The following is a 23,532-nucleotide window of genomic DNA, read 5'->3' as shown; positions in this document are numbered from 1 at the left end:
AGAGAGAATTACGAGGAAATGAAACCATAACTTCATCTATTCATTCTTATCAACTTCAGGCACATTAAGAGAGATACTTTCAGAATATATCTGAGGGAAAATCTGTAACTCCATTGGTGCTGAATTGCAGTAATAAGGGGAAAAAACCCAAAAACCAGAAAGTCAAACCAAGGCAGTAAAGAAATGCTGGCAATGACAGTGAGGGAGTTTGTTTCATTTACTCAGAAAAATGTGCCACACTTGTTCTTCCATAAATTTTAAGTGCAATCAACCAAAATGTACTTTTATAAGTAAGAACACTTGTCAATTTATGCCCTGTCCTCAAGGCAAGCTTAAGACATTGAATTTTCCAGCTGTTCCACATCCCTTTAATCAGCAAAACAAAATCGGAATTAAAATAAATTATAAATAAAACCTGCACATTATTTTCTGGGCTTCTTGGGGATGTAGAATTCATGTAAGCCCCTTCCAGCATGAAATTAGACCTGGTGTGCCTTTGTAGAGCATTAAGCACACAATTCTGTTTCTCACTGCTGTAACATGAACATCAAACAATAATTGAAAAGAGACAAATGACAGATTTTTAAAAATGTACCTAGAAATAAATTATTTGCATTTTGAAGATAATAAAAAAGTCACAAACATTTCTTAGAACATGAAACACTGTAGGCTGTACTGCATCAGCATAACAAAGTGATTTCGAGTAAAGATTTTTCTCATTTGCCCATACATTTGTTGATTCTGTCACCTGAATACAGTTAACAGGCAATAAATTGATGCATACTTCACCTCCCTATTGATGTGATGTTTTATATTTTTTACAGAGCTTCCAAATACCTGTTTAAGTAGTAGAAAATGCATAAGATGCAAAAATAATGAATTATGATATATACTACACTGTTTTTTTAGAATGTTTAGAAATGGGCTATTCAATACTTATTGAAAGCTGATATATTTAAACTGTAAGAAGTAGACAGAGACACTTGATACCCACTTTAACAGGGTAGGTAGAAAGTAATGCTTATCCATAGGAAGTCAGTGTGCATGGCTACAGATGTGCCCAAACCTTCAATATGGAGCAACCCTCCTATCACAGTCTCACTTTCAAAATTCTAAGTTTATTCTTTTAAAGAGAAGACGTTAGCACGACAGAAAAATCTTTTTAAACGGCTGCAGCAAACTGGGGTGTTTTCCTTTATGCATTTGTCCAGCTACCTAAGGTTATCTCAGATCTTAGTAACTGACTTTACGGGGAAAAAATCCTGCTTGTACCCAAACAATCAGCAGACAACATTCCTCTTGTATGAAAATAATATACCTTTAATTTATTTACAAGACTGACCAGCTGGAAGAAGTGGCTGTACTTCAGATGCACTGCAAGAGCTTTTGGTAGTGAACTATGCCACTACTTATATGTCCGTATTTTCCTGATATTGAGTTATAAATCATACAATCAAATGAATCATGAAAGGGTTGTGAAGAGTGGGACAAAAGGAATGTACACAGCAATAAGAGGAAAAAATACAACGAAAGTATTTTTATACCCACTTTCAAAAATTATCATTTTTATGGTCAAAGTTGTCCAACTTTTTTTATCACTACTTTTAAGATAGTATGAACTGACTGATTTTTTTACGTAATATCAACATCTACAGTAAAAGCCAGTATGTCTCAAACTTGCATGCTAGCTAGTAACATCTATCCCTTGCAAAAAAGTTTAATATATATTGAATTCTTATGGGAGCTTTGACATCACTAAATGGTAAAACGAATTACATTAAGAAAATAAAATTGTATTTCTTACCTTTTGGCCAGCCATTTGCAACCACAAATTAAACAGCTGTCAATATCTTCTGTTATTTTATATATGCCATAAAAGTGCATGTAAAAAAATTTCACAGAGTTTCTAGGTAGCATACAATGACAAGAGTGTCTTGGTTTCTGATACATTCAATCTGATAAATTTATGCACTAAAATGAACAGATGCAGACATTGTGGTATCAGTTCTTTATCTTTGGTAAAATTATTTCAATTTATTACAGCCATATTTGCTCTGATATCCATTTTGAGTATGGTCTGCTATTACTTAAACCAACAGGAAACATTTAAAGGGATAAAAACAGTATCAGTGTGTTATTTAGTACATTCATTACTTCCTTCATACATTCTTTGAGAATGTTTCTAGCATATGGGCAAAATGAGCAAATGCTACTATCTATGATTTACTCCCAGTTTAACACAATACTTTTACTAGTTCTTGCCATCAGGAAAATCCCATTAAAGGGATCCATATGAGTCTAAGAACAATAAATTCTAAAAACCTGAAGTAAAAATATCAAATATTTTGTACTTTCTTACAAATGCTAAAATAGAAAATTACACTGGAACTGACTTAAAATTTGCTATGACCCATCTAAGTAAACAACAGAAAAGGACCACAGAGAACATCAACAATTGCTCCAAGGTGTTCCAGCGATGCTCTGTAAGCAACCACTGTCTTAAGAATCGATGTTTGACTCTCTCTCACCATTTCTATCAGTATTAAAATTAAAAGAAAAAAAGAAAAACTAGTTTTAAAGCAGCAATCTCCAGTGACAAGTCATACAGCAAACTCATATTGGGTTCTGGGTGGTCTTTGTTACACTTGAACATATTAATGATGCAAACTTGACCATACAAACCTAAGTTATACATACACAGTTATGTCTCCAAATAGCTACTAATTACACTAAAACAATTTGGCAAAGTGAGGGAATTCAGCATCCCTACACCCAAAATATCCATCCAGGTGCTGCTGCATTCATGGAAAAAATGAGTTACATTACCACAGCTCATATGCTGGGACCCTGAAACACTGGATTTCATCACAAAACCAATCTTTGCATGTACTTTTTATATATGCAATTCAGTATCAACACTGGAAACCTTTGGAATCATGATTTTGATAGAAAGTAAGGTTAAATTTTTTCTAAGTTCTTGTTTCAGGTCTTTTTGTTGTTGCTGTTGCTTTTGCTATTTTACAAACGGGGTGGCAAGCAAGCAGGTGATGGGAAGACATTCCATGGGTATAGGCTTGGGTCTGTTCTGCTGGCTTTACTCAGACGAGCAATCCTCGGTCACTCCAGCAGTTACACTGGACAAAACAGTAACAGAACTCACAGGGGCAGGATCAAGCTTTTGGTGTCAATAAAAAAAAAAACCAAAACATTCACACGGTGTCTATGCTCATGTCTCAATTCTTCAACAGTTAATTCTTGATTTTAGAAACAAAACCAACGTAACAGTCAAAAATGCAAATGACACCATTCTGACCCACTCTTTGACACAGTGTTATTACTTTCAGTACCTCAATATCAAAGAACAAAACAAGTGTGAAGCTGCAGTTACTGTAGAAACAAAGTAATATTCCAATGATTTCCAATGAAAATGGCACTTTCAAATTTAAATTAAACTTAGTCTACACATTTCAAAATCCGAATTAATTAAAAATACTGTTTATAACGGTATCATGAAAAACTGCCCTTGAGCACAACCATTAAAAAAAATTATTATTAGAAAGTGATAGAAAAGGAAGATGCAGAAATGGGGAGTGGAGTTATAGTTTCAATATACGTATTTGCACCAGTGAATATCATGCTCTTAGTGAGTCATTGATAGCTGTCACTGATGGTCTTTACCCATGTACAAATGTAGTCAGCCACTTCCCACTGCTGCAGTGCCAACAGAGCTGCAACACACACACTGAAACGCAACAAATTTAGTGCCTGACTGTCCCAGGTGCTGAGAACCCTCAGCTCCTGACAGGCCCTTCAGTCTAAACCAAAGCATACTCTTGACAATAATTTAGTGGTCAAAGTCTTAGCAGTTTAAAGAGCCTGTCACTTTTTTTGCTTTCTTTGCTTTTTTTAGTATATCACACTTTTTTCTGTTAGGACGCCGGCATCTTTCATCGATGCTCGGTATACATTCATAATGCCACACTTCTTCCATTTTCTCCACAGGATAAACTGCCTCCACATAATGACGGATCAGTCTCAGTCTGATGGGATCAAGCTGTTTTTTATTACAAGCACCTGAATGGTTGTATTGCAGCCTCAGATTCTCCGGAGTAAAGAGTTCAGGAAAAAGTCTTACGAGAAGCCTGGCAGCAAAGTTGCCGACTGACAGGCTCTGCTGCACTATCTCTCTTATCTCCTTATCAGACAGCAAATACAGAGAAGGCACAGGGAAGTCTGGATTAGGTACAACAAGTTCATCGAGTGGTATCTTGCAAAAATCCTTGCTACTTCTTTCCGGTGGCAGTGGCGGCCCTTCAAATTCTTCCCGAAACCTCTCAGGGTTTATTGCATAGGTGAGAAATTCCCTCCTGTCAGGCCCTGGCACGTGGATTTTCCGTTGCTGTTGGTATGAGCGCCTTTGCTCTGTGTCTCTTCGTCGACACCTCTCATCGAGCTTCCCAACAAACTCCAACGTCCACACTCTGTCATTCTTTGCTCTGGGGTACAGTATCTGCACATAATGTCGAATTAATTTAATTCTAGTGGGGTCGAGTTGTTTCTTGCCTAAAGATCCGCTACAGTTGTATTGCTTCCGCAAGTTTTCGTGAGTGAATAGTTCAGGAAATAAGAGAACAAGCAATCGAGAGGCAAAGTTGCCTATGGAAAGACTGCTTTCATATATGCTTTTAATCTGTTCTTTGTTCAACAGGTAATCTGGGACAGGGACATCAAAATCAGGAGGGGGAAAGTCAAGTTTGTCAAAATCTATGGGTACAAGCCAAATTTTTTTTGACCGTCTGCCAGGTTTTTCATATTCAAAACTGTCTTCCACTTTTATGATTGACACATCATCTGGTAAACTAGAAGAATCGTAACAGTCATCTCTCATCTGGTCACATTCACTTCCATCCATATACGTACTTTCAAGCTCATCATTTATTCGCTGAACACACTGCTGCAACCAGGCTTCTTCTTCCTGCACATCTGGGAAGTAAATTTCAGTGTACCTACGGATTATTTGAAGCCGATGAGGATCCAGCAGTTGTTTTCCAGAGTCTCCAAAGCAGCTGTACCTTTCAGCTAATTTTCTGTGGTCAAAAAGTTCTGGAAACAGTCTGTGTAACAAAAAAACAGAAAATTCCCCTGGTGAAGAAGCTTCATCTAAAAATTCATTGAGATCCTGAGCATCCAGCATGTAATCTGAGGCAATGACATTACTCCTGTCCAAAGACAAAGCTTCATCCTGCTCTTTATCCTCCATAAAATGAGAGGATTCAACCTGCTCAGTCTCATAAAAACTGGATGATTGCACATTCTGCTGACTGTTTTCCATTTCCCTTTGAGCCCAAAATCTATTGAAAAAATCATTGACTTGAGGCAAACACTCCAACTGCCACACAGCTGTATTCTTCACAGAAGGATAACAAACTTCCACGTAGTTACGAATAAGCTGCAGATGAAGAGATTCAAGTTTCCTTTTGTTGAGAAAGCCACATGCACTGCAGCTCCTGCCGAACTCATCGTCACTGAAGAGCTCTGGGAAGAGCTGCACGAGTAGCCGGCAAGCCAGGTCTCCGCCTGACGTGCTTTGATCCATGATTTGTTTGAGTTCCGTAGAAGTCAGCTGGTACTCCGGGGGAGGCTTGAAATCTGCGACAGACTCTGCTGGACTGACTTGCTTTTTAATTCTGCTAACCTCCAGAGACAACAGGTCAACTTTACTGTGAAGCTGAGTCATGTTGGTATTGAGGGTGTTCAGCGTGTAAAACATTTTCTGTATCAAGGAATATATATTTGATTCTGAATCTGCTGTGGCTGCTGCTACTGCAATGGCTGTGGCCGAGTCTCTTTTGCGCTGGTCATTCAAAGTTCGAATTTGAGAGGGACTGCTGGGGTTGATTTTTTCAAACAACTCGTAAGAAGCAAACTGCTCTGTTCCTGGTGGGTTCTTCTTCTCTGTGATTTTGTGTGAGATGCCATAGAGAGGTTTTTTATAAGATGGAGTGATTATGTCACTGAAGGATTCTTCTTCACAGAGCCATGCTACATTAGAATTCTTGTTCTTGTTCGGCTGCTCTGCATTTACCTGAGTGGGTGAGCCAGCATCTCTGTTCCTCATGTTAGAAAGGGAGCCCTTCAAATGAATAAACACTGAATTAGTAAGACTGCCTTAAAGATATTAGCTATAAATATGTGCCACTTAAGCAGGCATTGATACATAAATACATAAAGTCAAATTTTCTCCAGGGCACTTGTGTTAAACAATAAAAATTAATAAATTCACTAGGAAAAATAGAAATACAGTAAAGTATTATTTAGGTTTCCCTTTTATTTTCCTTTCTTTTGGCTCATGGCTTTCTCCATGGAATAAAAACGTAATAATAATTCTCTACCCACAGAGCTCTAATTACTCCCCCAAATTAAATATCATTAGGCTTCACCTTGCATATGAGGACCTTGGGCTGTAGAGAATTTGGGTGGCAACAAGTCAGCAAGAGAGCCAAGAATAGCATCTAGATTTTCTGACTCCTAGTCCTGTGACCTTGCCGCTGCCTCCAACAACTGCATTTAACATTCCAGCACTCTCTTTAGGTTAGCTTTTGAAAATGTCACAAAGGTTATAAAACACAAAAATTATGCTTATTCTCTTTTTTTCTGATATGAAAGGTTCATATACAGGTTTTCAAAAAAATCTTTGTAATGGTGCACAACTCCTAAACAAATCCTAGAAATTACTTTATTTTTAAAAGGAATTATATTTAAATGATAAAAACTCAAAAATGAAGTGGAAAGTACTGTGGTGTTATATTTTTAAAAAGGAAGCCTAGCAGAAGATTTCTTTATTTCTGAAAGGCAAGGAAGTTTAGACTCATGGGTTTCTAATTTCCTAAATTATTTATATAAAACCACAAATTAATTCTTAAGGACCTAGTGTTCTCAATTATTTGTAATTATTCCTCATTGCTTGAAATTGGAACCAAGCATTTTCATCACCTCACAGCAAATATGCAGGGCTTGGATGATTTGGGGTCTTTTTTGCAAACACGTGGATATTGCAAATAATTCTTAGAAGTTAAGCAGATACAACAGAATCAAAATCCAACATACAGTATTTAAACATGAGGAAGCACTCCCAGATTTGTAAATGTTTCTATACTGAAACATATTCCTTGGCTTGTTCTACAGAACATTAATTAGATAAAAAACTACAGGATTTGCATTCAAGTATTAAAGCAAATGAAACACAGACTTCAGGCCTGAGCTGAGAGCCACAAGAAACTCGAAATTCTAGTGAAGACCCCATTATGTCCTACAGTCAGGAACTTTTTTTCTTCTTAAGAAACAGAAATCACGAAATCAATGTGGTCCCTATGTGTACTCACACTTGGCATCTGCTTATAGCAGTGACAAACTGAATCTAATTATTTTTTAATTTCTAATGCAATGTACTCAAAAGAGACACAGAAAGAACAAGCCGGTTCCCACTCCAAGTTTAGAAACCAGCACTCCATTAAATTGAAGCTATTTCCAAGTTCTGCTCTCACTCACATCATATTACCCTACATATGAAACCTCGTGTTCGCACATCCAAAGCTGTGTGAAGAGATGATCATAAGAAAACCTAACGCAAAGATGATGTATTTCACAGTGTGCAGAATCCCTGGCTGTGGTGGTGCCTAGGACACCTGACTTCCAGGTCCCATTTAGAAGACTGTCCCACTCCAGTCCCGCTCACAGTAAAGGCAGAATACCGACTGAACTGCGAGGAGACTGAGATCCACATTGCCCCCATCTAACTGCAGGCTCCTAGGCTGGCACTGAAGTCATCATACACCACCTGTACTTGTCAGTGGAGAAACAGAGGTAGCTCCAGGTGGGAACAGAGCTCTGCCAAATACACATCACCTGAAAGCAGGCCATAAAAATCTCCACTGACAATAAGCACAGCACTGCTCCCCAGTCAGACACCCAAACTGAATTACAAAGCTTTTTACTATTTTTGATCAAAAGAACAAAACAAAATATTTTTTACACAAACAGTTGAGACCTACCACCTAAGCAGCTCTTTCATTAACATTCCTGTTAACTGAGAATATACCAAATATTCCTTCAGAAACAGCATATGACTCTTTTAATTCCTTCTCTACTACTAAAATACCTTGCTACTAAACAGCTTGCCACCAGGCCACCAGGTATCTGTCAGTTCTCATTTGACCTCCTGCTGTTTATTTTCCCTAATTAATTATATAATAAAACTCGGCAATATGAGGGTAACTTCTGTTAATACACACCTCACACACAATGTCAGGGCAAATCAATATCAGAATGTGCATTAAAGAACATTAATTCATGATTTTGACAGTAAATTCATGATTTTGACAGTAAGATCATCAAAGTTTGCAGTCTCAGTTTTGGACAGGTGCTCTGGAGCTCATGCTAAGAACTACAGCAGATCTTTGCTATGATGGCAGCTGAACTGTATTCACTAATGCAGCTCCCAGTGGTCAGATCTGGCTGTGGGATGGATTTGCATTTCAGAATATTTACACTTTAGAAGCACACAGCCAGTGTTCTACTAGCAGATGACAAAACATTTGGGCCTGTACTTAAGGATTTTTTAGTTCAGATGCATTCTTCTTTTCTTCTGCTTTGAATTATCATGTCTATAGTTTCCATCTGGGAACAGCACTATCCACACCATAAATACATGGCTTTTTGTAAATTCTCCAATTAAATGAGTTAGTTTTCTGTAACACTGATCTTTAAACATCCATGAATTTCAGATAATAGTGTACCCATTGAAGATTATAAGTTCTAATGTACTATAAAAAAGCAAAGGTATTGTTCTATGAGATTCAATGTACATAAGACAGTGCTACTTTTGATACTACAATTGCACAGTAAGATCTTATGTTCTAAACATTTTATGAACATTTGCAAAATGCAGTATTTTGGAAAACATCAACCAATACAAGAAATTGTGAAATAGTCTTTCACATTCTCTCTTGGAATCCTAAGCCAAGTTTCAAAAGTTGCTTATTTATTGTTCTGTTCAGTGCTCGAGTCCAGCATTTATGACCTCTGTTATGCTTAATAAACAAACTTTAAATATCTGTAAGAATACAGCACATAATATTCCAGCATAGGAGTAAAGAATAAAAATACATGAGTAAGAAACATAGAAAGATTCTATCAAACACATGAGAACATGGAAAAGCCTTGTGCATAAATTTTTGAAACTCACAATCTACATTTTGTTTTTTAGAGAAAATCAGGGAAAATTAATTTCCAATGATGTGGCATTCAGAATTTAAAAAAAAAAAGTGAAGTCTTCAGATAAAAATTAATTTAGTCATTTAGTAAAAGAAGTACAGCTCTGTTTATACCATAGATAAATGCCTATGTGACGTGCAGTAAAAATATACTACAAACACAGCATTCTTTAAAATAATGAAGATTTTTCCACTGTTTAAATTGAAATAGTTAATGAAGTCATCAATTAAAACAAAATATTGGTACTAGAAAAGTAATTAACTTAAAAAATGCTGTTAAGATTGAGGACTATTTCTGGTTGGTTATTTAACTAAACATGCTGATTCATTGGGGTCAGCCAAGAATGAATTTTCATCATTATTACAGGGTCAATTTCTGATATTATAAATCCAAAGTTATAATTAATTTTAAATGAAATTTAAAAATTTATTAATGGCAAACAGGAAAATGCAAAGCAAGCACAGTTCAGAGACCATTATAAAGCTCTTTTAAAAATCTGAATGTAAGGAAAACAATTGTAAAAAGAAAAAGAGAAAGGAAAAGAAAGAAACCGTGTAATAAGATTAAAACCTACCTACCACAGGCATTCAGGGGAAAAAAACAGCCCTAAGAAATCAGAGAGATGATAGTCAAGAAAAAGAAAGACGGAGAACTATGGCTATAAAGGAGACATGAAATGTACAAATACAACATGGACTAACTGGCTAGGTAGCAGAACAGCAGAAAAGGATACGTGCATTAGAATAGGTCACAAACTAAATATAACCCAGGGCCTGAAGTTATTCAAAAGAGGATGAATTTGAATCTAGGTTATTTTAATAAAGTGCTGAGTGTGGAAAAACAGGAGGTCATTATACTGCTCTAGAGGGTGGCAGGAGAGATGTGACTATCCAATGCTGGACTCTCAAAGAGAACAACAAAAAAATAAGGTGACTCCTGAAGAAGAGCTGAAAAAAGAGAATTTTAATCTCGGAAAGGAAGGCTGAGGGTGGACAACATCACAAGAATTTTCTCACATGCAGATTTTTCTAGGAACAGATGATCACTGCTCTCTCTACTGAAAAGAACAAGGACAAAAAGATACTTGTTCAGTTTCAGCAGAGATTAATTAAAATCTGCCATTGCTAGAAAGGTGAAACACTAGATCAGGATAACAGAAGAGACTGGGCATCTCCTTCACTGGCTGGAAAAACACCTGGATTGTCCCAGCTGGGATGCCACACCACATGTTGTAATACATTCTGCTCTTGATGTGGCTGAAATCTTCTGCATCCTCGCATTTTTATCTTGAAATAATACTCTAATTTATACTGGTCTCACTAACATTAAATCTTTGTCACAGAAAGAAAGAATTACAGCCCTGATTCTACCACTGAGGATCCAGCTGAAGGACAGTGTGACGTGAGAGGGACTGCAATCAGAGTCATGCCCAGTTACTTCAAATCACTGCCCCTTCCTATGCTATCTGGTGAACAACAAAAATATAATTCACATAAATGAATTAACCTATAACTGTATTTTATAAATATGATCACTCCCATGTTATTTAGAGAATATCCAGACATGTGTACAGACTGGCTTAAGATCAGCCACATTTGCAATAAACTCATTACCAATGCAAACTTAGTTAAAAGACTTCCATTCTACTTATAGCAGCAATGAATTCAGCCTAGGAATTATGAACCAAAAAATCAGGGTCATGTATAGAGAAGTCACCTCTTGCGTAAAGCGTCTCTTCTTCACGCTGGGTAAGGCATCCTGCTGGCCTCCTGACCCATCACAGCCAAGAGAGGTCTGTTTCCGTTTGCTGGAATCCTGTAGGCAAGTCACTGCACCATCCAGTGAGTGTTTCTCTGCAGATCTGGAAGTTACTGAGCAGTCTAGAGCTTCGTCTTCATTTTCTGTTTCTACTTTCACATTTTTTTTAGGAATTTTTACTGGAAAAAGAGAAGGTTTAGAAAGATAAAGCACCCTCTCCAGAAAACCATGACACCCTTACTACAATGTTCTGTGGTTTGATTCTTTTTATGAAAACACATTTTGAAGAACATAATTCTTTTTTATGACTTCTGTGGTAAGTGTATGTTGAGGGAACCTCAAAGTCAAAATCATTCAGTTTTCCAGCAAACGACAGTTTCTTTGCAAAGAAAAATCTGAAGTATAAACAAATAATGTTACAGGAGGAAGATTTTTTTGAATTGGAAGGAAGGATGTAGAGCAGAAATAATAATGATTAACAAAGATAATGCCGCATTTTAGATAACTTTTTAAAAAACATTAATCTAATTTGTCTTGATCCAACTGCATTCTTTATCAGGTGACAATGGCTTTAAATCAAAAAGCATTTTTGCCTGATCAAAAATTACACAAAGTATAGTATTTTACCTTCATCATCATCAGTGATTTCAGCTGAATTCATCTTCTATCTCACTAAAGAACAAAACAAAAATACAAAAAATAAATATCAGCATCTTCTGGAATCAGGAAATATCTGTATCTTCTCTTGTAATTACTTTTCATCTAGAGTGACTGTGAGCTAATAGCCCACAGATAACTTCCAGTCTTTCCAGTCTCTATGTTTGTAATAACTAGCTATTTTCAGTAAACTTCATGGCCATCTATAGACCTGTCAACATGCAAACTATATTGTCAGTAACATATAGCAGGTAGGAAAGTATTTAAAACTCTGTCTTTTTCTGGTATGGAGAAAAGTAAAAGTCATTCCAACCTTCTCTGTAAAGTGTCTTGGCAGTATATAAATGGAAGTTAACTGTATAAAACTCTTCATCCTGTACAAAATCACTATTCTGACAGTCAACTGTTTTCATATTGTCCTTGTGGATGACACAAAGTCATCATGGAAAGAAAATTCATCGTATGTTGTAACATACATGCTGGAGTAAGTTTTTATTAAAAATCTGATCTTTTGATAGGGATTGCATCAGTTCAAGCAGAAGAATGCACATAGATCTACAGTAAGTCCTTTTTCTGTCAGCCTCTAAATAATGTGGTTTCTGTAAGGAAACCCAAATGTACATATACCACGGTAGCATGATTTCAGTGTTGCTTCTCATTAAAAACTCGGCTGGTTTTGCTGTTTACTTGAAAACTAAATTTGGAAGTTACCTGGGGGCAAACATCGATCTCTGGACACGCTTCTAAAAGATATTCTAAAATCTTTGGACATCTACAAAGCAAACAACTTAATCAGATACCACTGACCCTTACAGGGCACGCAGCTGCAAACTGACACTCAGCTGGTAAGCGGGTGACTGGCAAACTGTCACGCTCTGCTCATGCTCCTCTCCACGCAGCGTTATGTTTACCTGGCCCCAGAATATTATTGCTTTACAAGCGCCAAGTCAATAAAACGAGTCAATCACAAGTGTACATACAGCCCAGGAGTGGGAATTATAATGAAATTAAAAAGAGAGATGGGGAGAGAAACAGACAGAGAATCTGTTATGCAGAGAAAAACAGTCTGTACCTCTCTCCTGAATAATGCTGAATGATAATGTTTTTTTTTTAATGTCAAAATATTGTTTAAAAACCCTGTAAACACTTGAATGCAGTGTAGATATGAATTTATATTAGTAGGCAATTTGATGACTGTAATGGCAACTGTGAGGTTCCATTCTGGATTAGATTTTGAATGATTGCACTACAATGGGCGGCACCCAAACAAAAGATGCACAGATTTATGAAATCAGCTTATACTGGGCCACCCTTGAAGCCAAAATACTCTTTGATGTTCTGATCTTCCACATGGACCCTATATACAGCCTTGTAAAGGGCATCCTCAAGGGGATAACATGAGATTGTCTTCATCATCATGTATAAAAATAAGTCTCTCTCAGCTGGACACAGCTACTACAAACCCCTCAGATACCTACTCCTTTTACCCACCATAATTCCCTATTTCAGGACTTGCATTTATGAACTGATCCATATATAAATTATGCCAGCTTAACAGTACTATAAACATGTCACTTAAACTTTTGCAAATTCTCCAGAGACATAAAAGTGTGAAAACTAAGCAACCCACACCAGCTTCTAAACCACCTGATAAGCACTGGTATGGGTTAATTCCAGATCTTACTAAGTCAACAGTATTTATAAATTTAGACAAAGCCACTATAGCTCTTCATTAAAAATCCTACAGCAGTGTACTACTTACAGCACCATCAAAAAGCTCTGCTGGACCTTAAGAAAATCCCACAGTACTAACTGTTTGTAGTTTGCCCTGACAGCCCAGATACATTGATAGTCACTGTCTGGATCTTTCTTGCATTTTTCCATGCTGCACCAGGCTTGGCTCTGAGGGCTGTGGTACAAGACCAACACAAGCCAGTGCTCAAGGAGTGTGACACATAGTCTTTTTGTGAGGGCCTGAGGTGACAGTAAGCAAATCTACCAATACTGCTACAGAATATTCTACAATGGAAATCAAAATGATTTTTCAGATAATCCCAGATGGCTGTATCAGAGCAAAACAGTAAAAAAATGTTAAACACAGAGCCAGAAGACTAAAAGGTGGCAGTGGATGGAACAACACAAAATATTTAGGAAAGGATACATGGAATTGTATTTTCTTTCTAATTCCTGCTATTACTACTATTCAGATAGGAAGAATGTTTTAGAAGAATTCCTGTCAGAGAATAAAATCAAACTGAAAGGAGAAGATAAATGAGGATCTGAAGAGCCACTCTTTTAACATTGCAAAAAAGTGAAAACTAAAGCAAAGCAACAGTTAACTTTCTGAAGGAAACAACATCAAGAAGACCAAAGCTACCCTGAATTCAGGTCAAATAACACTGAGTCAAAACATTGTTTTACAAATTTGAAATACAGTGTTATTTTTTATTTTTTTTTAACTTGAAAAGTGCCAGAATACAATTAAAAGTGAGCAGTCCAAGCCAGTGTCAGAACCAATGAGGCCAAGAAAGACTGTGCTCCACACCTGAGCTTTCTGGTGCCAAAAAACCCCACGAGCTCCAACTTTTTTCATTTTGGGGAGCCCTAGATAGTAATCTCTTTCCTTATCTGGTTTCCTGTCTTCCTTGTGAGGTTTGTAAGAACTCTGGTATTATGAGAAAATGAAGCACATATAAGAGCTTCTGTTAAGAGACAGGATTCAATTGGCCCTTTGATTTCCTGCCTCCCAGCCCCTGCTGTTTGACCTGCTCCCTTGGTCAAGCATGGGTGCCCACCTTAACCGTCCATCTGATAAACTGTTGGAAAACAACTCACTTCTTTTTTTTCCGGGTTACTTTCCTTGTAATTCAGAGAGGTAAAGGGCCCAGCTCAGGAGTATGCACAAGGTTTAGGATAGAATAGAATAGAAGAATTAAAATCTCTCCCCATACCAGCAAACCACTGGCTTGGTTCAACCATGTAATGAAACCTTACTTATTCCACCATCTTGCTTCAAATTTGGGTCACAGTGGACCCACAAGCGACAAGCAAGCAAACAAAGAGATACCAACAGAGCAATTGCATCATTGCTTCCATAGGAAATTAGGATTTATGGAAAGGGGGAAAGTCTGTATCTGTTCCTGAGCATGTCCATGCATGCATGCCTGTATATGTAAGATTAACAGTAATTTTGTTGATTGGTTCAAGTCCACTAAAGATAAAACATTTCATATTCTTTAAAATACTATTTGCCATGCATCAGTACTTATGAATAATAATCATTTTCTCTTTAAAAGACATAGCAGTGTCAAAGTCTGTTTTGAGGTAGCATTCTGGCCCAGATTGCGAGAATAAGCAGAACTGGAGTAGAAAAAGACCTAAAAGATCTTGGGGCAAAATACTGTGAAAAGCAATTGAGTAAAAAATCCATACAGTAAAGCAAACACACAAGGAACACATTGTTCCTTGTCATGTTGAATATATAAATCATATTTCAATCTTATATGTATTTTTTCAAAACGTAAGATAAATATACTTATCATCCTCAGCCTAATAATTACTCAATGCTATCTAGAGGACAGCTGTTAGCAAGTTCTAGGAAAGAGTGAACACTCCGTGCTGAAGTTGGGAGCCCACGCCTCCAACTGTGACTGGCAGAGCAACCAGCCTTGGCAGCTTTATCTTGCTGGGATCCAGACAGATGCTGCAGTACATCCTGTTTTCTGATGAATCCTCTGGAAGAAGAATTCCAAAACACACCAAACACCTAAAACAGCAGCTACGTCAAGAGCCAGATCCAAGGGAGCAGGAAAAGAAGGGGGTGGGTCCTGGCACACCTTGGCTGTCACTATTGGTCAAATTCCCTTCCCACAGATTCTGCTCTCCCTTCTCATCAGACTAGGCAATGAACAAGACAGTTCAATGAAGGGACTTAACACTCCCTACTTCCATTACTCTAGCTTAGACATCTGCCTCTCTTCCAAAAATGTACCAGATCATGACACTTAACTGCATTGTTGTATCATTTTGGTCATGACATTCCATATTGAAATGGTATTACCTGTGGTTAACAGGGAAGCTCAATGCACAGCGCAATGCTAGGAGTTCCAAAGCATGGAAGAACACCCAAAAAAAAAGGTTTTGGAATGTTTCTCTGTGCATTTAGTGTCAACTACCACCCTGACACTGCTTTCACACATACAACAAATAATGCAATCCATTTATCAAAAAAACACCTACCCAATGTATGCACTGAAGCCTTAAGGATTTAAAGCACTGGGGTACAAGAGATTGTATGAACAAGAGAACAAACTGCAACTCACACTTGAAATGCATTTAATTGTTGTATCATCTAGTATAATGCATACTGCTTCTTAAAAGTAGCATAAAAGTGTACCTACTTATTGATATATAAAATGAAACTGAATTCTAACTGATTTGTAAGTTAAATCTTCCCTAATGTGTATTCTCCTCCTCCTATTTATCACCTAACAATTACTCATGTGTTGGCCTTGGAGGATGCTCTCCTAACCTCTCTTTTGATTTTGACCATTGTAAAAGCACAATGCAAAGAGAAAAATCCTGTGGATAACGTAAGAGGAAGGCAGTTCTCTGCCTTTGCAATCATTCTTGAAGAAAGCCTGACTGATCACTTTCACATCCTGACTTAAACAACAAACAAAAAAAACTGCACCAGAAAAAAATACTGCTGTTCTGCTGTTTGTAACTGAAGAAGTAACTCTGTACTCTTTGAAATCCTGTATCTAATGTTCAGACAAACAAAAAAAAAATAAAAGTGTGAAAACCATAGGGAAAGTAAAACACTGTACACATGATGCATGTGGAAAGCAATTCTGATTTCATCACACCTGTTAATTGTAGTAATAAATGAAAATTAATCATTATCTTAATAATAATAACAACAACAACAACAACGCTGGTTATCAGTTTTAAAGAAGTTGCTGTTTGTAATTTAAATGCTTGCATAACATTGTACTGTTCTGTTCACTAATGCATGGTAAATGTGTAGAAGTTGCTTCCTGGATGCATATCATCCCACTAAGTATTTTAGATTTTTCATGTAGGTTGGAAGGAATGTTCTTAATTCTTCATTATGGACTATAAGAATGTTATTAAAAACACAGGGGTTTAGATATTGTGTACCAAATTTATTCCCTTTAAAGCCTCATGGTGGTACACTGCTTCATAAATAAAACTCAGGTCATAATGAAAAGTATTCCACTTGAGTGGAATACTGAAAGGGTGAACTGTTCTTTACACTTTGGTCAAATATTAAGACATGCAAGTGTGCTAGTAACATTAAATATGTGTTTGACAACATGTGTGGAATAAGCTGCTCAATTTCCTTTGCTTTCAGCATGTGGTGAAAGATACAACACTTCTTAAAGCACAGTTATCCTAGTAAATACATGACAAGAACACCAAAAAAAAGAAGCTGTTCTTTTAAGGAGATTACACTGGCTAAATTTTACAAGATGTGTACAATGAACTGCAGTTTAACAGCCAAAATTAGCACCTCCTCTTACATATACCATCCTGTAACAGGACTTTATCACAAAATTGCAATGGTATTACTCTATGTAATTATAGTGTGGTTTACCCAGAGCCAATCTAAACCATTGTACATATATTCATTCCCAGCCAAGTGACAATAACTAATCAGTTAATCTCTCTGAACACTCAGGTGTCTGAGGTCCTGCTCCCTGTCTCTGGGTCTCTGCCCATATTTCATAAGAATATGCACTGGGTGAACCACAGAAAGCCCATGGGAAGCCCAGAGCCTTGGAAGCCAGTGTGGGTAGGTGGAAGCAGTCCCGTTCCACACAGCAGGTGAGCAGAGGGCTGCGCGAAGCGCCTGGCAACAGTGTGGAATTCTGTCCCTCGTGATGTTTTAGAAGACTGATTCCCACACAACAGTTGGAAATAATGAGAGGAAACAACGATTCTCAACACCCAGCCCTGCAGTCCCAGAGTCAAAAAGGACTGGAGGCGTGTGCCCTCTACTCAGGCTGCCCAGGAGCTGCCTCCTGTTCAGGGTGCATGCTGCTTTCCAGGCTGTCTCTTGGAAAGCTCTCCTGCTGGGCTGAGAAGCAAATCTAGAGAACTGTGAGTTCTGGGTTCTGCTTTGGGAGCCAAGTAATCTGCATCTTTTATTTCCTAGCTGTAGCACTGGGCTCAATAATTTCAATATTGCAATTATCCTCGGGGTGCATTTGATTCCTTCAATTTGTAAAAAACAATGCAACTCAAATTCAATTCAACTGAATTTCACATAAATACCAATCCAAGACTGAGCCAGAAAATGTATTTCTTAGAGGCAATGTTTGCCTTTTGTTCAGATCTATGGGCCAGTGATCTGACTTTAAATTTTACATAATTTTGACAAGGCCTTACGAATTTTGAAGAACCAGAGGGTTGAAAAAGTCTGATACCTGAAACCACCTAAAAAACCCCCAACCAAACAAACAGGTAACTACTTTGAAACTGACCACACATCTTAAAGAAACTGTGAAATGCGAATGTTGCCTCAGTTAACTGAACGAAGAGCAAAATGCATGTAGAAGATGAACACTAAAAGCAAATGCTTTCTGTTCTAGCCTTTTTGAGGTGGTAGGGTGCTGCAGTGTTACTTTTCAAGAAAATTTGTTCTTGATATCCTGCACTGACACTTGTAATATTAAATACCATAGGAAACAGTATTCCAACATTACAAATGTGTTCTGACTACAAATACATTATTAACAAGTTCTAAAACTACAAAACGATTTTAAAGAACCAGCAGATTTTGTTGGAAGCATTAGTCTTTATGGACAATAGAAATCCCTATACTTAACATAATCTGAAAACCTCTTTTGCTGCCCTGTGGAGCAGGACATGAAGCCTCCAGTCTCCACTGAAGCCAGCCTGCAACAAGGCTATTTTTCCGGTAGGACTTAAGAGGGCATGTTCTTAGTTTGGGTCTTTCATATTTCATTTTAGTTACACTTGAAGATACAGTTTAAATAAATTTGAAAAAAAAAAAAATAAAATCACTCTTTTCCGTTTTCTCACTACTTGCCTAAAACTGGAGTTTTCTCAATCCGTCCTCTGTACTTTTACCAAACAGCAATTTAATCTTGCAGGGGTCAGCTAAACACTAACCTGGTTTATTTCCAGCAGTAATGCATGAATTTGTCTTCTCTTCAATCATGTGTTTTCCACTGGTCTACTAAAAACATTTTGCTTTCCTCTTTCCCCTCTCACTCTGCTTTTATTTTAAAATACTGTTCCATCTGAACTTTGTGCAGTTTAAAATCTCCTCCAAACTGCATTCAACTTTCCTTTATTTTTATCCACTGAACTTACCTAAGCTATGGCAATACTTGGTAAAGATAAAAATTCAGGTGGTCCAATGCTGAGTTTGATATAGCAGAAGAAGAAAACGTATCAGCATATATTGCCAAATATCTGTTTTATGAGATGTAAATCATTAAAATTGGAAGCAGGGAAAAGATTTTTCTTTCCCTGCTTGGATGTCTCTGCCCCAAGGGTCAAGCGTAACACTGTGTTTATGGGTGGCAGCGACAAGCCCTACTCACACTCAATCCAAAAAAACTCTGGGACTGCATCAACGCTATGTGGAACCCGTCACATGGCTGTTGGCCTGCCGCCGGCTCGCATTCTGCTGGTTCAGAGTTTGTTCCCTTCTATTTACCAAGGGCTATGTGGACACACCGCAGGCAAAAGTAGGGTAGAGGCAGCGGGCGACCAGGGCAGGGACGTGGGCAATCATCGGGGCAGGGGCGCCGGGCGGTGCCCTGGGTGGAGGCAGCGAGCGATCGGGGCCGGGGAAGCCGCGGGTGACCTGGGGGGAGACGATCGGGGCAAGGGCGGCCCGTTCCCCCGCAGTGCCCTTCAGCGGGCCCCTCAGAGCGCGACCCGGCAAGGACCGACACGAATTCCAGCGGAACCACGCGCCCGCCGCTCCTCCCGCCGTGTGTGATAGGACGGGCGGGACCCTGACCCCGGTTCCCGCGGGGCGCGTGGCCCCCGAAGCGCAGGGGCGGCGGCGGGGCGGGCCCGCGCAGGGGGCAGCCGGTGCCCGGCGGCGCGCACGGCCGCGGCTGCCCCGCGCACACCGAGGGCCGGCGGAGCGACCGCCACGTGGGAGCGGCGCGCGCGGCGGCGGCGCGAGGCCCCGCCCGGGGGCGGGCGCTGCGGCGGGGGACGCCCCGCGCGCCCCGCACGCGGCGCGGCCGCGGCCGCTTCCGCGGTCAGACCCACGAGCCCGAGGCGGCGGCGGCGGTTGGTGCTTCCGGTCCGAACCCTGCCCGGGCGGATCTATGTGGCCGGCGCGCGGGGGGAGGGGGGGGATGGGGTTAAGGTGAGGCTGGAGGTGACGGCGGCGTGACCGTTCCACTCTCCCCCCGCTCCCCGTCGTCCCCCTCCCCCAGCCCCGCGGATGGAGGCACCCGGGCCGGGCGCGCGCGACCCGCGCCGCCGCGGCGCCGTTCGGAGCGGCGAACAAAGAGACCCCCGCCCGCGCGGCCCCGGCAGCGCGGCCCCGGCCCGCGGGCGGCCGGGGGAGGGGCCGGACCCGAGCCTCCCGCGCCCCCCCGCCCGTTCCTCCCCCCCACCCCCCCGCCGGGGCGGCGCTCCCCGCTCGCCGTGGGGTGCGTGGAGCGGCGCCCGTCCCCGCCGGCGGCGGCAGCGGGACTTACCTCTGCTCCGCGCGGGGCCACGGGAGCCCCGGGGCGGCGGGGGCGGCTGGAGCGGCCGCCGCTGGTGCCCGCGCTTCCCCCCCGCTCTTTGTGTGCGAGGGTCCGCGCGCTGCGCTCTCGCGTGACGTGACGGGACCGTGTGTCATTTCCGCACAAGGACACCGAGCCCCGACCCGCCGCGGCCAGCGCCACCCGCCGCCCCGGGGCAGGGGCAGGGGAGGGAGGGAGCGGGGGTGGGGGGGAAAGCGGCCCGCTCCTCCCCCCTCCCCTTGCTCCCCACCCCCCGCCCTCCCCGGCGCTGCCACTGGGAACGCGCGCGGTTCCCACTGGAGACCCCGCGCGCCCCCGCCCCCGCTCCGCGCGCGCCCCGCCGCCCACTCGGTGCCGCGCGGGCAGAGGCCCCGCCGCAGGGGGGGCCGCGCGCCCGCCCCGCGACACGCCCTCCCCGACACCCCGCGCCCGCACGTGGGGCCGCCGCCACTCAGGGACGCGGCCCCGCGTGACGGGACCGGGGACGGGGCGCGCTCCCAGCCGGCGGCCGGCGCCGCATGGAAAACGCGCTTCCCCCCGCCGCCCTCCCCGGCCTTTGCGCGGCCGGGCCGCTCCGCGCGGTCTCGCGTGGACGCGGCGCCCGCGTGCCCCGCAGAGTCAGGCGGCGGGCCGCGCACGTGCGCGCGCGGGGGAGGCGGCGGAGGGGGCGCGTGCCCACGGCAGGTGGCGGCGAGCACGTGGCCGCGCGCGGGCACACGGTCCCGCATCCCCCGCGCGCCTTCCCGACACCCACCCGCCCACTCGCGTCCCGCCGCCGCCGGGCTGCCGTGAAACCGGGGCGATCCCGGTCAGCCCCAGGCCGCGCCGCGCTCCGGCCGGGCCGGCGGAGGGACCGCCCGGCAGTTCCCGAGACCGCGGGCGCACCGGCGGTGGATCCCGTAAATCCGTCCCCACGCCGGCGTGCCCGCGGGTCACCCCGGGGCAGCGCTGCGGGCGGAGCCGGGGGACGCGCCGAGGGCTCCTTGCACACGGGCTGTGACACCCGCGCGCAGCCCCTGCCCGGCCCGGGAGGCTCCGGCCCCCGGCGCTGCCCGGAGCTGGCGGCACCCGTGGGAGCGCTGCCCGCCCGCCTTTATGTGACCTTAACGCGGGTTGCTGTGCCTAGCGCCAAGTAGGAAGCGCCGGTGTTTGGTGCCGCGTTAGGCTTAAGCCTGTACTTAAAAAAAAAAAAAAAAAAAGAAAAAGAAAAAGAAAAAAAAAGAAAAGAAAAAAAGTTATTTCAGTAAGTTGGTTTAATTCAGACGCAAGGTTTTTCCCACGCTGGTTTAACACAAGACCGCTTCCATGCTCCGCGTTTGGGGGGCAGATGGCAGCAGTGATTTATAAAACAGACATCGCATTCTTTTTTAATTAAGTATCCTTGTAGATTTTATCTTCCCTGAAATTGACAGGAGCACATAAGACATTACATTAGCCTGCCAAATCATACGTGCCCTTTCGACTAACAGCTTGTAGAAAACCAAACCGTTTCCTAAAGATTAAAAAATTAAAAAATAAAAAAAGATGTGGGAGAGCAAAGTCTGGTTTTGTAACCTATGGCCAGTTATGGCAGTTGTATTTTTTGGCTATATGTAACATACCTTTGGAACTTGGCAGCTTTGCACGAACATGGTTTACTTGCACAATGAAGTTGGCCAGTGCTGCCGTTCCTAATAAATAGATTAATTTTGCTTTTAATGAAATTACACAGCCAAGTGCTCTAATGATATTGTAATTGCTTTACTTTTTTTTTCCTCCAGAGTAAAAGTTCAGTCTAAAGATGTTTATAAAAGGTGTTTATTATAAAATAAGTAGGTGAGGGCTGATACTGCCATGAAGGATGATGGAGTCTGTCCAGCATGAAGGATGTATCTGATAGAAGTTACAAGGCAAGTACACACCGGGCAAGTGGCAAGTAAATGTGAAGGTAGAACACGTGAGCTCTGAGCTCTGTGAATGTAACAAATAAATCTTTCCTTTGTTATATCAAACTTGTTTTTTTGTTTTTTAGTAAAAACAAATACAAAACCGTAAGTCAACTGAGAAATGACTGGAAAAAAATCTGAGATAAATCTGCCCCATAAATAGCTCAGCACTTTCCTAATCACATGCTGTTTTCTCAAAACTGAACAATACAAAAAATGCCTCTTCAAATAAAAAATCCTCACCATTTTAGATTTTTGGCGCTTTCTTTAGAAGCAATTCTCTAAAAATTTGGTCTTCCACTTATGTCGCTCTTCTAAATTTAGCATTTGGGACTTTTGGTGTGTTTACAGTGTCATATTCCATGAATAATCCTAACAGATAATAGTTTGTTGATTTTAACTTGACTGCTCTTTTTATTATTGCTGTTGATAGACAGCTGTTAAAAGGAGCCCTTAAAAGCGGGAACTACCAGCATTGTAACTCCTCGGATGAATCACTCCAAGGAAGGATACAGTTCATTAGCAAGTGTTCCACAGTTAGCGCTTCATTCTCTCTTTCGAGATAAGGAACGCTTCCCGCTAACTTTTCTTAGCCTGTTAGCGCTGTGTTGATTGAAGTTTCCAGTATGATTTGCCCCCTCCCTTAATTGTAAGCATAATTGAGGCTTTTCTTAAAGGGTACCGTGTTTTAACACCTGGCCCAGCTGCTGAGTAGTACCAGATCTCAGATGGATTTTACTTGAATGCTTTACTTAGTGGGACTAAGGAAAGGCAACCATAAGGCAAGAGCAAGCCAGTGGAATCCCAAACTCAGTTTCAGAGCCCTTGAGAGAATACTTGCCAATTTGAACTCCACCTCGTTTCTGCTCTATAGTGCTGGCCTGAGGCATTGTAGTTACTAGGGACTCAAGCCCAGGAGGAGACCTGAAGGGCCTCAGCTAAGCAGAAAGTAGCACGAGCATATTGTTGCAATAACAGTATTCAATGGAAAGGGAGCAAGCCAAGTTGTCTCCAGGCAATGCAGGTAGCAAGCTTAGATTGGCTTCCCAGCCAGACAAGTCCCATTTTTTTTCACCATTTGAACTTGTGCTACACACGTCATTTATTCAAATGTTCATTTTCCCCCACTTTGTGCCTTTGGCTCAAAAGCCACTCTGTGACACTGCGGC

The 23,532-nt window shown here is 41.5% G+C and overlaps 1 protein-coding gene across 7 annotated transcripts; it reads right to left on the bottom strand.

The window, feature by feature from the left end:
• Nucleotides 1-558: 558 nt before the first annotated feature.
• On the bottom strand, nucleotides 559-21,321 carry BEND3 (BEN domain containing 3). Of its 7 annotated transcripts, none has more exons than XM_085056226.1 (4): nucleotides 21,193-21,321; nucleotides 11,659-11,703; nucleotides 10,990-11,210; nucleotides 559-6,133 (listed from the first exon to the last, which is right to left on the bottom strand). In XM_085056226.1, exons 2-4 carry the CDS (start codon nucleotides 11,690-11,692, stop codon nucleotides 3,860-3,862), a joined length of 2,529 nt encoding a protein of 842 aa, XP_084912352.1. In that variant the 5' UTR covers nucleotides 11,693-11,703; nucleotides 21,193-21,321; the 3' UTR covers nucleotides 559-3,859. The 7 variants fall into 7 exon arrangements, with proteins under 7 accessions (XP_084912352.1, XP_084912349.1, XP_084912350.1 ...); XM_085056223.1 differs by lacking the exon at nucleotides 21,193-21,321 and adding an exon at nucleotides 20,409-20,550; XM_085056224.1 differs by lacking the exon at nucleotides 21,193-21,321 and adding an exon at nucleotides 19,287-19,763.
• Between the last annotated feature and the right edge of the window lie 2,211 nt (nucleotides 21,322-23,532).

Source organism: Lichenostomus cassidix, chromosome 3 (assembly GCF_008360975.1).
Source record: "Lichenostomus cassidix isolate B80296 chromosome 3, HeHo_3.0, whole genome shotgun sequence".
Lineage (NCBI taxonomy): Eukaryota > Metazoa > Chordata > Aves > Passeriformes > Meliphagidae > Lichenostomus > Lichenostomus cassidix.
Note: the sequence above shows the minus strand (reverse complement) of the source record. Positions and strands in the feature narration are given on the sequence as shown.